General features: G+C 60.1%; 2 protein-coding genes across 2 annotated transcripts; both read right to left on the bottom strand.

The window, feature by feature from the left end:
- Positions 1-1,963: 1,963 nt before the first annotated feature.
- On the bottom strand, positions 1,964-7,103 carry CDC20 (cell division cycle 20). Its single transcript, XM_050900829.1, has 10 exons — positions 6,905-7,103; positions 6,189-6,334; positions 5,329-5,425; positions 4,651-4,779; positions 4,101-4,297; positions 3,650-3,744; positions 3,091-3,322; positions 2,857-2,982; positions 2,572-2,689; positions 1,964-2,227 (listed from the first exon to the last, which is right to left on the bottom strand). Exons 1-10 carry the CDS (start codon positions 7,101-7,103, stop codon positions 2,049-2,051), a joined length of 1,518 nt encoding a protein of 505 aa, XP_050756786.1. The 3' UTR covers positions 1,964-2,048.
- A 713-nt stretch (positions 7,104-7,816) lies between these two features.
- On the bottom strand, positions 7,817-13,603 carry MPL (MPL proto-oncogene, thrombopoietin receptor). The gene is made up of 12 exons (XM_050901034.1): positions 13,500-13,603; positions 11,177-11,312; positions 10,663-10,838; positions 10,174-10,439; positions 9,941-10,097; positions 9,642-9,771; positions 9,144-9,316; positions 8,892-9,034; positions 8,578-8,737; positions 8,311-8,398; positions 8,102-8,189; positions 7,817-8,008 (listed from the first exon to the last, which is right to left on the bottom strand). Exons 1-12 carry the CDS (start codon positions 13,600-13,602, stop codon positions 7,817-7,819), a joined length of 1,812 nt encoding a protein of 603 aa, XP_050756991.1. The 5' UTR covers position 13,603.
- Positions 13,604-13,729: the final 126 nt, after the last annotated feature.

Raw genomic sequence — 13,729 nt, 5'->3', positions numbered from 1 at the left:
CTGTGCTATGACATAGGAGTGAAGAAAATACACCAGCTTTCAGGCATATAAAGCTTTCATTCCAGGGTCAGGAACCACTGGAGCCTTGAGCTACTGTGGAGCCACAGGGCAAGTTTGTGCTAATGCCCAGCATTGAATGGCAGGGGTCTGGGGCAGGGCTCCTCCAACAGCAGCACAGCTCTGGGGAAGAGCCTAACCTTGCATGTGGGTTCCCACCCCCTTCCGCATTAGATCCAGCTGCTGCCCTAGGATTTGCTTCTGAAGAGGAAGGAGAGCTGCCTCTTCCTCCCTTGGATGTCCCCTGCTCTTCCCCAGGTGGCCAAATGGGGATGCATCACCAGCCCTGCTGGGAAGGTGCTGGGCTCAGCTGCTGCAAGCTGTTTTTTGAGACTGTATCAGCAATAGGTGTGGGGCTGCTCTGGTGTGTGTGGGGTGCACGCTCGCTGGCCTTGGCACAGCACAAGTTGTTGCCAACACTGCCCACCTTTGAAGGCTCCAGCTGGCTTCAGGCTCAGGGGGCAGAGCAGGAGCCTGGCCCCAGGTAGAGCGTGGTACTGTGCTGAGAGGAAGGTGAAAACAGTTAATAATCCACCCTCACCTAATCACAGGCTGATGGGAGGCACAGGCTTTATGGAGCTGCTTTGCACAGGCCAAGGTGCTAATCAGCTGTGCAGTGTTGGGGGCAGCCCCTGACTGTGCTGGTGCAGCTGAAGGACAGGCTCCATGGGTCTGGTGCAGGCCAGACACCATGGCTCCAACATGCAGAGCAGCATGGCTGCTGTGGCTGTACTGGCTCTTGCTCAGGTAAAGGCTCAAATATGCTCCCTGCAACTTGGACCAGCATAACTGAGTCTGGAAAAAATGAATTTTTCCAAGTGCTGGGGAGTCAAGCTCTACTAAATGTCAGCTGAGCCCTGCTGGCTGTTTCCCTGTATGCAGCCTCAGCTTGACACCAGGGCTTCCCCTCAGCAGGAGGAGAGGACAGAGATCAGGGCTGCTAGAAGAATATATGACTAAAAGGGCTGCACACTGGGTTGATGGTGCTTTGGGAGTCTCTTGCATGATATCCAAGCTGGCTGTGGCAGTGTAATTGAACCTTTTGTTTTGCATCAGGCTTCACACCATTGTGCATTGCCAGCCCCTTTCTGGCCTTTGGGATGATTACAGCTGTTGCTGTATGTTTCCAGCCCCTGCCCCACCTTTTTTCCTGATAGCATTTGGCTCCTAAATGCAGTGCTAAACTCACTGCAGAAGTAGCTATTCTACCCTAGCGCTGTAAGAGCAGGCAGCATTGGCTGCAGCACAGAGGCTGCATGTAGCAGAACAAGACTAATTGCTGTGTGCAGGCAACACTACAGCTCAGACTGCCAAGAACAACTCCCCTGGCACAGGTGGTTGCACAGAGCACAACTAACTGCTGGTAGTTGCCTGCAGAGGCCCAGTAACAACACAGCAGAAACTGGGGACAGAGACATACTCTTGTTCCTCCCCACCACAGCTGGCACCAAAGCAGGCAGCAGCTGGGCAGAGGGCCCTTCCTTAGGCTGGGGGCAAGTTCAGAGCTGGTTCACTGCTCTGTGGAGGCTGAGGCAAGTCAGGGGTACTTCCTCCTAGCCCAACTGCAGGCCTGGAGCCCTGGGAAGTATTGGTTTTGATACACTCTGATCAGGGATGGAGAGCTAGGAAGTCATCCAGGCTACAGCTTGTGTGGTAGAGCTGCTGCACTTGCAGTCAGCATGCAGATGTGACAGGTGACATACTTAGCTGGGACAGATATAGAAGTACAGCCATTACATAGCATCCTTTTCTCCCAGGACGTCATGGCTCTGCTAGGCTCAGGCTGCCTGCAAACTGGCCCCAAAGAACACAAGCTCCACCACTTGCCCAGATCCCAAACCTCAGGAAGGCAGGCCTTGGTTCTCTGAGCCATGGTCTTTTCTTCCATCAGACTCCATAAAAAAAGTCAAATTAAAGCAGTTTATTAACATTTAAAATACTATACAGTGTGTAAGCCAACTTTCCCCCCTCCCCACAACAGCCCTGTGCACTCATCGGATGCCCTGGTGAATGATGCTGCTTTTGGCACTGTTTGCCTTCTCTTTCTCCTTCTTCTTTATGGGGTCCATCTCAAAACAGCGCCAGAGCCTCAGTGTTTCATCAGCAGCTGCCGAGGCCACTGTTGCACCATCAGGGCTCATAGTCAGGTTCAAGACTCTGGCAGTGTGACCTGAGAAGGAGGTCATGTGCAGTCAGGGCTGGGCTGATCACCACATGGTCTGGTTCTACCACGATGGTCACATCTAATCCCATATGCCCCATAAGCCCCACCAGCTTGCATAGCTATCCCCACACCATGCTGCAGCAGCATGAATTCACACCCTAGGCATGCATTTGGAGCAATGGTGTTTCTTCAGCAGCCCACAGGAGTGCCTCCCTCTAGCAGCATGCCCCTGGACACCATTCTGCACCAGTGATGCTCTAGGCTAGACCACCAGTCTGCTCAAACCAAGGATTACACCTGCCTTCAGCCTCTAGCAGCCCTCCCTTCCCCAGGCAAAGGGCCCAGCCTACCTCGCAGCTCAGTGACCTTGGCCATCGTTGGGTACTTCCATACAACCAGCTGATTCTGTGCAAAGCCATGGCCTGAAATGAACTCCTTGTAGTTTGTTGACCACAGGATAGAACAGACCTGGGAAGAGGCAGTAATGCAGGTAAGGCAAGCTGCTTGTGCTGATGCTCACCACCCAGAGATGAGCATGGTCCCCTCCTTTCCCATGCCTCTGGGCCTCAGGAGCCAGCAGCTCTGTATAGGTGTCCTGCCAGGTGTTTATCTCCAAGCTGATGTTCATGTCTCACCTGGGAATGGGCATCAACAGCACTGAGGCATGTGCCAGAACACACATTCCAGATGCGGATATGTCTGTCACTAGTCCCACCTCCAGTGGCTAGAACATTTGACTGCCATGGACACCACGCCACAGCCTGAGAAAAAAGGGTTAGTTCTAAGACATGCAAGAGCAACCTGTGCACAACCAGGGCTGCATGTCTGCCTTGCACACATGCATGTGCCCACAGCAGCCCTGCACTCACCTTGACAGCACCCTGATGCTGAGTGAAGGTCTGTACAGGAGCAAAGTCTCCACTGTCCCCCTGGGTGCATGGCCAGATGTTCACCAGGTTGTCATTGCCACCACTGGCCAGGTAGCGGCCATCTAGAGACCACTTGAGTCCACACACCTCCTGTGTGTGGCCAGCAAGTGTGGCCACATGATGCTCAGCCACTCTGACATCATGGTGGTGGATGTGGCCAGTCCGTGCCCCACTGCAGAGAGAAGGCTTGGAGAGTCAGGCTGGCACATATTTTCACCAAAATCCATTTTTGTGCTGTTGCAAGACTGCTGTACCTGCCACTGGGTTTCAACCAGTGTTACCAGCATCGCTGGCCTATTGGTGTGAGCAAAGCAGCCACAGAAGCTCTTCACAACTTTGGCACGAAGGGCAAGAGGGAAGAGAGTCCCAACAGAACAGGCTGAGTAAGAATCCCAAGCCAGGACAGAAACTCCTCTCTGCCATCCCTAACCTGCACCACTCACACATCTAGGATAGGAATCTGCAACAGCTGGACACTGCCCTTCACCCACCCCTTTACCTGGAGAGGATGTAGCTGTTCCAGCTGAGGGACCCCACACGGGAAGAATGGCTGGTCATATTTCGGAGACGTTTCTGCTGCTGTATGTCCCATAGCTAGAGAGGCAGAGCAATAAGTTCTCCAGAGGATGAGGAAACCCAGCCCTGTTGCTTTGCCCTAGGAACCTCACTGCACAGGCTCTGGCATTCAACCTTGTCAGTACGGGAGCAGAGATCAATTTGTATCTCATGCCTACAGAACAGAAGGTAACTCCAGGTGTCAGAAAATGCCAAAACCAAACTGTGCCTTGCATACTGCAGTTGGTCACTGGCTGTGGACATTTCCACCACACACCAGTCAAGACAAGTCAGGGTGCATTGTACCCTTCTTGTGCTAGCCAAGCCTTTTGTCCCAAGGCCCCACAGCTCCAGCAATGCCTAGACAACACCTCTAGTTTTACTCCTGCACTCACCTGGACCTCAGCATTACTTGTGCCAACAGCAAGGTAGTTTCCTTCTTTAATCCACGACACAGAGGAAACATAATCATCTGGATGCTCCATCTGCAGCAGCTGGATAATCTCCCCAGAAAGGTGATTCCACAGATAGACAGAGTTGTCCAGAGCCACTGCCAGGAAGTTCTGAGAGCTCCAGTCAATGAGATTCAGATCTACAATTTGGAAGAGCAATGCAGGTCACACTGCGCTTACCTGGAGAGCCCTGCCCTTCACCAGTGCTGATGCCAGATCTTCCACCTGCACCATGTGTACATGCACATACAGGTAAGGGGCAGCTTTCTGGGTGTCACCACGCCCAGCTAGTGGGGTCAGGTAGCCCTGATCCAAGTCACCTACACAGCACTCTGGACCACTATTCTTACAAGGCTACACAGGGACACTCCAGAAGTGGTCCGTGCCAGCCTGGGTGCACAGGATACTGAAACAGCCCAGTTACTCTGTCCTAGGAGCCACTCCAGTGCAGAATGATCTCTATGCCCGGCACTCAACATCGCAGCCTACTTACAATAGTCATTGCGGATCTCTGGTGCATCCAGGATCCGGTCTGGCATTGAGGGAATGTATCTGCCATTCTTCCTGCTAGATCCAGGTGTCATTTTCTGACTGTAGAGCACTTTCAGGTTATTCTGATAGCCTGTGTGCAGAGGAAAAGATTTGTTAACCTGAGTTAGTTTCCTACCAGCTGAGCACTGCTTACCCAACTAGAAATCCCTTCCAGTGAAAATGAAGTCCTGAGAGAAGAGATACACTCAGAAGAGCACAGTGTGCTAACATCACTGGTAGTATGAAACTGCTGACCCAGGGTGAGCTCTGATTCCCTAATTCACAGGAACCAGTTTAACTGACAAGCACTTGGTTTTCTGTATCCCGTTGTGTTTAGGGACAGTTAAGCTACAAAGTGCACAGCAGAGAGTTTGAAGCTTTTGCAGACCTCAGGAAGGTTTGCCACCTGCAGTATAAGTGAGCAACTGGCAGTCATTTCAACTTCTGTAAATAAATTCGCTGTAGCTGTTATACAGTCCCTCAACCTCAGGAGCCCTAAAGAGGGAGACTCCAGTATGCATAGGAGCTCTGAGAAGAAGCCAGTTGATCTCTCCCATGTCCACACGCAGGGCTTCTGTGTTGCTGCTCCCCTGCCCAGATCTCCCCAGCTGAGTCAACTCACACAGACCCTGTATCATACCTTCTGGAGCGTTCTGTGGCTTTCCACTGAGGCGGAGGATCTTTGCCTCTTCTATATCAAAGCCGTTCAGATTCACTGCCCAGGCTTTCTGTTGCTCCTACAGAGACAAACCACCTCAGTGAGATGCATTTGAAACACAAAGCCCATGCTGCGCTTAAAACTGCAGCTGGCAGAGCATACACCTAAGCCCCCTTCTAGAATCAGGAGGTGTACAGCTGTGCTGTGGGAGTCACCTACAGACAGGCAGGTCAAAGTAGTTTTTCCTCAGACATTGGCACACTGTCCTGCTCACATTTTCATGCAGAAGAGTGGCAAGTTCAGTGTCTCATTGCCAGTGGGGAAAGCCACAGCTACAAGGGACGAAATGCTTCATAAACAGATTTCAGAACACAGGGTACACATTCCAGAATAGCTCCCCACCTAGACATTGTCCTAGAATAGCTACCACCAGCAGTTTCACTGTGCACAGGCTCACAGCTTTGTGTCTCTGTAGCCTGCTATATTTTAAAGCCTCATTAGCCCAAAGTTGAATTTTGCTACCAGAAGCAGCACAGGCTAGAGTGAGTGGAAGCCGAGGTGTAAGGCTCTATGCTCTTCCCTGTGCCTAGGGAAACAACCCTACAGAGCAGCTACGCTCGGGCTCCTGTGTAGCAGCTGTGTACCTGTTCCATCTGCAGGCTCTACAGCTTCCACCTCATCCCAGGCTCCTGAAGCCCAGAGCTGGAAGCAGTGATGGCTGGGGCTGTCAGCCCCATGTTCCCACCTGACAGAACTTACAGTTTGCTTCTCTGTAAAAGGCCAGAAAGGATTAGGTGTTTGGTAGTGATTACTGTAGTAATTGAAGTTAGCAACTTGCTCACCTTCTTCGTAGGGGACTCCTCAGCAGGGTCATTCTCTTTGGTTAGGAGGAAGTTGGCCATCTCCATCTGCATAGTGCTGCGGTTGGGAATGTAGCGATCCCCCCCAGCCTTTGTTGGGGTGCTCTGGATTTTGGATCCAGATTTACCTGCATTCACATGCATAAATACTATCTTACAGCCTGTATTAGAGCTTTCAAGAGACAGCAAACCCAGCACTCTTCCACATCACACCTACCAGACAAGTTCCAGACAAGCAGGACTCAGAGTTCATGCCATCCAGTCACAACTAACTCGTATTTTTGCCCCCCCTGTATAATTGCACTAAGCTCTGGTTAGGGACTGCCAGGAGGCAACTCCTTGGGTCTAGTGCAACAACTCCAGAGTTCACAGATAAGAGGAGGATGCAAAAATACTGTTACAGCATGTAAAGCTGTCAGCAGACAGTCCTACCCACACTTGTCCCAAAACACAGCTGTGCCAGCAAGGCTCAGCTGGGGGATCAGCAGTTCACCCAGCCCCAGCGCACAGAGCTTTGCCCACCTCATGCTGGGGAGGAGAAGGTGGGTGACTCCCAAGAGGCAGGCAGTGTAGCCCACCTCCTCCTGCCTGACCAGCAAGCCGGCTAGGGCAGCCTGGCACAGAGCCCCGAGGCTACAGGCAAGCAGCCCGGGCGACGCTCCCCCACCCAGCCTATGCCGCCGGTCGCCGCCGCTCACCGGGTGTCCTGGACGGCGTCTTGCTGGAGCTGTGGGAGCGATTGGCCGGCTTCATGGGCGACAAGCCGGCGGCGGGGCTGGGCCCGGGGGCGCTGCTCTCCTTGGCCTTGCGCTGCCACCGCGCAGGCGGCGCGTTAGGGATCGGCGTGTCCAGCTTCAGCAGCCCGTGCAGATCCGCCTCGAACACGAACTGCGCCATGGCGCTGCGGGCGGACGGCGTCAGCGGGGCCCCGCGCAGGGACACCGGCCGGGCTGCAGCCCTACTCCGCCGGGTCCCCCCTCCGGCTGCACCTCAGGGCCCTCTCCACTACAGGGTACCCCTCCCCGCCCGCGCCCCAGGCCGCTCCTCAGGGGCCGCTTCATCACAGCCTCTCCCCCACCCAGGCCCCCTTTGCCAGCAGGGTCTCTCTCACGGCCCGCTTCGCCTCAGGGCGCGCCCTCACCTCCCCGGCCGCGCCTCAGGCTGTCCCCGGGCCCCCGCCGCAGGGTGCCGGCCCTCCCCACCCGCCGCAGCCCGGCCGCCCCTCACCTCCGCTCTGCGGTTGAGGCTCGCGCAGCCCTACTCCGCGGCAGCATTTAAACCCCGCGCGGCCGCTCCTCCCATTGGCTGCTTCAAACCCAACCGCCGCGCGCTGCCATGGCGACCGTTGCGCGCCGTGCCGCGATTGGCTGGGCCGCGGGGCGGGGCGGGGCTCTCCCCGCCGGGCGGCTGCGGGTGCCGCTTGGTGGGTGGGTGGGTGGTGGGGACCGGGGAGGGAGGGCAGCGCCGCTCCGCTTCCGTGCGGGCCCAGGGGGCCGGGGCCGGGGCCGGGGCCCGGGCCCGGGGCTCGGGGGCCGGGGCGCCGCCGCCGCGAAGGAGAGAGGAGGCCGGGTGCTGGCGCGTTTCGTTTATATTGGGGCGGGGAGCGCGGCTCAGGGCGGCCCGCGCGGCTCCCAGCCGCTCATGAGCAAGTAGGACTGGTTGGCGATGTCGGTGCTGGGCAGCCGGCCGGCAGCGTGCTCCGGCCGCGGCGGCGCGCCCGCTTCCCCCCGCGGGCCGGGCAGCACCTCCAGCAGGCAGGGCAGGACGGCCTCCTCCGGCGGCTGCTTGTAGAAGGCGTTGGCCTGGGGGGACACAGAGCGGGCGCGGTGGGGGCTGCCCTTCGAGCTGCCCCCGGGGGGGCTCAGCCGCGGTGGGCCCTGCCTCGGCCCCCTCACCTGGCCGTGCTTGCTGCTCTCGTGGAGGAAGCTGCCCAGTGCGCGGTGCAGGTCAGGGACGGGGGGCCAGAGCTTCTGCTTCACGTTGCTGGGTGCAAGGAAGGGGGCGTCGAAGGCAAACCCCAGTCCTGGGGTGCCCTGACGCCGCTGGGCAGGGTGCCCAGGCCTGGTGCCGGAACCAGCCCACCTGCCCCAGGCACAGCCCTTACCTGTAGAGGGAGGGGAAGGTGCACCGCAGCCCCAGGAGCACTCCTGTGAAGAGCAGTGGCACCACCGTAACACTCGGGATGATCCAGCCTGCATCGGAGGAGGAATGCTGGCACTGTAGCCCTTCCCAGACCCACCACCACTGAGCCCTTGGCAGCCCTGTCACCCTGTGCCCGGCGCTGCCCATCCCATTTCCAGCACTCTCAGTCTCCTGCCCTCAGCCGTGTGGCTCCTCTGGCCGCAGCCTCCGCTCCTGCCCTGTCCCTTACCCGCATCGGCCATGGTGTCAACCACGACAGGTTTGGACCAGGCGCTCCAGCTGCCCTGGTACCATGGCCCGCTGGGCTGGGCCCGCACCTGGGCATGGTAGCGGGCGCCTGGCCGGAGGTCCAGAACTTCTTTCCTGGCTGCCTGCGGGACCTGCAGGACCTGCAGGGCAGAGCTGAGCTGGAGACAACGGCTGCTGTGGGGTGGCCAAGGGCCAGTGCTGGGGTGCGGGTCCATCCTGCCTGACCCCATGTGGGCCATGTGCTGGCAGCGGAGGTGGGCAGGGCTGCTTGGGGGAGCCCTGGCCGTGCCTTACCTTCCAGTCATGGCTGTTCTCCACGGCATAGCGGACCTGGTAGTCCAGCTGCTCTGCCAGTGCCTCCAGGGGCGGCAGCCACTGCAGGCTCAGCCGGCCCTGCGACACCGTCGCTTGCACGAGCTGCGGGGCATCTGTGAGTACTGTTGGGGATGGGGATGTGTCGCTGCCATGGAACAGGACATGGGATGCTGCATCCCCCGCCAGCCGGGCGTGGGCAAGGGCAGGGGCTGCGGTGGCACTGGAACTCACCAGCCTGGTGCAGCCAGAAGGGCTCCTTGAAGTAGCTGAGTGTGGACAGCGCATGGGGCCGGGTGACGTTCACCAGGACGGAGATGGCGCTGCCAGCCCTGGGCTGGAAGGTGCAGGCATGGGTGTCCTGCGCCCTGACGCTTACCTCCTCGCACCGCTGCCATGCGTCTTCCCTGCACGAGGAGCAGGGAGCCAGTCAGTCCCACCATGGCGGCCCTACTCCCCTTGCCCACTGCCAGCCCTGCTCTGGGGCCACCCTGTCCCCACAGCCAGCGCTGCCTCGCTCCTCCTGAACTTGCCCAGGAAAGCCAGCACTGCCCGTAGCCAGATGGGCAGTGTGGCTGGGAGCGGTGGTGGGGAGGTGCAAGGTCAGTGGTGGTAGGGCAGGGTACAGGGCCAGGTGGCACAGTGTGGGATGTGGGACACTGAGCAGGGTCGGCAGTCCCTGGGACGTGCCGCCCCTCTGCCTGAGTGCCATGTCCCCACCATGCCTCTTACCTTGTGCCGGCCCCGCTCGGAGGTGGCCGGTAGAAGAGCTGGTGGGAGCCGCGGGGCTCTGCGGGATCCCAGCTCCACTCGCAGCGCACGTGCCGCAGGTCAGGGGTGCTGCAGCACAGCCCAATGTCTCCTGGGCAGGCGAGAGCCAGGGCAGGGAGGGGGCTGCTTCCCCTTGACCCCCCAAAACCTGGGTGCTACACCTTGCCTACCCCTGGACCCCCACCCCTTGCAGCCCCAGGTGTGGGTGCCTCCCTGCTGTGCCTGCCAGAACCCCGGGGGATGTGGGGATGGCCGCTCACCGGAGGAGCGGGGTGTCTCCGCAGCCACTGCCTGTGACCAGGGCCCCCAGACGCCGTCCATGGAGGTGCCGTCAGGCTTGCTGCGCACCTGGATGTGGTACCTCACCCCTGGCCGCAGGTCCCGGAGGACCACCCAGGTGTTGGCCTGGACCAGCCCCTGCAGGAGAGGGGCCAGGCTGGGGAGCAGCTATGGCCCTCAAATCCCCCTGCCCATCCCTGGCCCCTCTATGTACCTGCCCCGCTCCCAGGGAGGCTGCAGCTGCCCTGGCTGTGGGTGCACGGGTGGGGATGGATGGATGGATGGAGGGGTCCCTGGGGTGCTGCCCGCCAGGGTCCAACATGGTGCTGCAGGGCATCTCTGGGGAGCTGGCAGGGCAGCACTGCACCTCGTAGAGGAAGAAGTTCAGGTAGTCGGCGAGTGGCGGCTGCCACGACACGTAGAGCTGCCCCGCAGCCCCAGCCCAGTGGGCTGTGATGTTCACCGGAGGAGCGATGAGACCTGTGGGGAACGTGCCGGGGTGTTTGCCCTCCTGCGGCAGGCCCCGTCTGGGCACCCCTTGGTCCTGCCGAGGGATACCTGGCGGTCCCCTCAGGGCTGCCTCCGTGCCCGGCGTGCAGGGTGCAGGGTGCTGCCAGCCCCCGCGGCGAGCAGAAGGGCAGGGGACCCAGGTCTGGGGACTGTCCTGGTGTCACAGGGGTATTGCCCGGTGGGAGGGACTCACCCACTGCATCCACGCTGAGCTCCCGCTGGTACTTGGTCTGGTTGGTGGTGGCATCCAGGACGCAGAGGTGGAGCTGGGTGAAGAGCCGCACGTCCTGGCTGGGGAAGACGCAGACGTGCCGTATCCCCCCGGCCCCATGGCGCCACGTGGAGACCGTGCACACCGTGGGCACGTCCCTGAGGAACGGAGAGCGGGGTCCTGCAGCACCCCATGCCTCCTGCCCAGGGCCAGGCTGGAGGAGAGGGGACCTGGGGCACGAGACCTTGGTGTCACCAGCTCCTTCCCCGTACCCCCATCCACTGCAGGACACCATCCCCATGGGACTGAGGGACAGCCAAGGTCCCAGTCCTGCTGCAGGGTGTGCAGTGGCTGCTGTGTAGCTCCTGTGGGCTCTCCACCTTCTCTCCTTGCAGCTGGGAGCCACCGGGATGGCACAGAGAGCTGCGGCACCCCAACCCTGCTGCTCTCTGTGTGGGCAAGGGGGAGGTTGGGCTGTGTCCCCACCACCTCCTACCTGCTGTACCAGTAGTAGAAGTGGCACATCCCACTCGCTGCCTCCTCCTCCTCTTCATCCCAGAAGCAGATGAGGTCCTCGAAGGAGCGGGAGAAGCAGAGGATGTCCTCGGGCACCCCCGCCAGCAGCGCAGCATCTGGGAGGAGTGTGGGCATGAAGGAGCCTGTGGGCACAAACCTGTCCCCATCCCACTTGTGTCCCCCCACCCCATGTCCGCTGGCCGGCTCGCTCCTGAGGCTGGTCTGTGCAGGCACCTGGGGCAGCGTGGGCATGGCCGTGGACATAGCCATCGCACACATGCCCTCCACCAGCTTGGCACAGTGGGGAGGGACACGGCACGTGTGCTGGCTGCTGGCTTGCACCAGGGTCCTGGCTAGCAGCAGGAGTCCCCGCCGGCCAGCCCCACTGCTCCCCCCTCCTCAGCACGCGGGGTCCTTCGGGACAAACAAACATCCTGAAATAGCCCTGCGGTCGGAGGGGGGCTCAGGGCCCGGCGATCAGGGGGAAGCACCCCTGCCCTGCTCACGCCGGAAGGTGCGCGGAAGTGAGATAAGGGGAGCAGCGCCCCGGGGAGAGGGAAAGGGCCTTGGGGCTGGTGTGGGGGTGTGTGATCCTGAGCAGGGGGGGGATGCTCAAACCCCAGCCCGGGGACTGCTGGGGGGCTGTGGGTTTCTCTGCCCCACTCAGCAAGCCGCCCTCCCTGTCGTTGCAGGGATGAACTGGAGCATCACACCCTGCAGGATCTCCATCCCAAGCACAGGTGGCTTTGCTGGCACATGGGCACCTGTCCCCATTGTCAGGGAAAAGGGGACAGCCCCAAGATGCAGATGTGTGAAGCACAGGGGTGGCCTTGCTGCCCTCAGCGTTGCTCCAGCACTCCTCCCTGCTGCCTCTGCCCTGGGACCTGCTCCAGCCCTCCTCCTCCTCCGCTTCCTCCTGGGATGTGCCCCCTTCCCCAGGGACTGCCCCCAGCTGCAGGACACCACAACAAGCCCCCTGCCAGTGCCTGGCCCTGCTCCATGTGCTGAGTGCATCTGTTCTCTGCTACGCACCCTCTGCGCTGCCAGTTGAGGCCACCCTGGATGAAGAATAAGTGACAGTCCCCAAATGTCCTTCCCACCTTCTTGGTGTCCTTCTGCTCTCCCTGTCTCTTCCCTTGCCCTGACGCCCCAGCCCTGTTCCTCCTTTCCCAGCCCTGTGTTGCCTTCCTCCCCCAGCCCACGTCCCCTCCCCGCAGACCACAGCCCCCCCCCACATGCTCTTCCCTTTTTGCACCCCATTGCCCCACCCCAGGCCTCATGCTGGCTCCGTGACCCCCCCCAGCTCCCAGCACCAGGGGATGGGGTGGCCAGGTCCCGGCACCCCAGTGGCACAGGGACCCATGGCATCGGTGGGAGGCCACACTGGTCCTGTGGGCTATGAGAGCATCTTTGCTGGGCGCAGGCCGTTTCCTAGGAAGAGCAGCCACACAGCTCTGCAGCCCCCATCAGCCACGCTTGGGCAGCACACCGCCAAGCTGGCAGTGGGCTCAGGGCACAGTGATGTTGCAGAGGCTGCAGGCAGAGGGAGGATGAGCCCAACCCCGACCTTTCTCCCACTGCCCCTACAGACTGACTCAAAATGTGCTCCCGAGCCTGCCGTGGCCAGAGACCTGGGGAGGGGCTGGAGAGACGAGCAGGAGATCGACAGGATTTTGTTCAGTTAATGCTTTTTATGGTGTTATAGAAAGTGTTAAAAGGGCTAACGAGGGGCTCAAAGAAAGCGTGGACAGGCCTGAAATGGGAGAAAGCCGGGAAGCGGCTCTGCCAGGCGCAGCGAGCCAGGCTGGGGCCAGCTACCGGCTGAACCAGGGACGCTCGGCGGGGCAGTAAGATCACGGCAAGGCTGGCGTGGGAGCCTTGGGATTAGCCTGGCAGTGCCACCACGTTACCTGCAGTGCAGAGCCGTGCTGTCAGACGTTAGCTTGAATTTTGCGCAGACCCTCGTCATTGTAACTCCAAGAACGTTTGATGAGCAGGGAGCCCCTCTGCTACCTGCGCGGGACTGGGAGCCCCAGGCTGCCATCCCAAAGGGGTGCCCAGGGGCTGCCAGGTCCTACTTGCAGAGAGCAGGGACATGCTTTTGCTCCAGGCACCCCAGGGAGTTCCACAGGTGAGAAGGGTGCTTCGTCGCCCACCCTGAACACCCCCCCGCACACCCTCCTGGGATGCCCGCTCCCCAACCCCGCAGATTTTGGCTGCTGTGGGGTGCTCGCTGCCCATGCCCAGCAGGCCAGCTCCTCTCTGGCCCATCCTTCGGGGAGAAAATGGCCCCAAGGACCTACCTTGGGATGTCACCGGCTCGGGGGCCGACGGCGGGCTGCGGAGGCTGAGCAGGATGGCAGGGAGCATTGAGAGCAGCCATCCCTGGCACAAGCAGGCTGCCATCCTGCAACCTGTGTGCCGGGGCCACGCATGCCACACTCGGCCCTTCCCAGCACCCTGGGAGCTGCTGAGGCTCCTCTGGGTGATACCTTTATCTGGGAAGTGGTGGCTGTGCAGCTCAGGAAGCCTG

Source organism: Gymnogyps californianus, chromosome 8, assembly GCF_018139145.2.
Source record: "Gymnogyps californianus isolate 813 chromosome 8, ASM1813914v2, whole genome shotgun sequence".
Taxonomy (NCBI): domain Eukaryota; kingdom Metazoa; phylum Chordata; class Aves; order Accipitriformes; family Cathartidae; genus Gymnogyps; species Gymnogyps californianus.
This window is presented reverse-complemented; position numbering and strand designations above follow the sequence as displayed.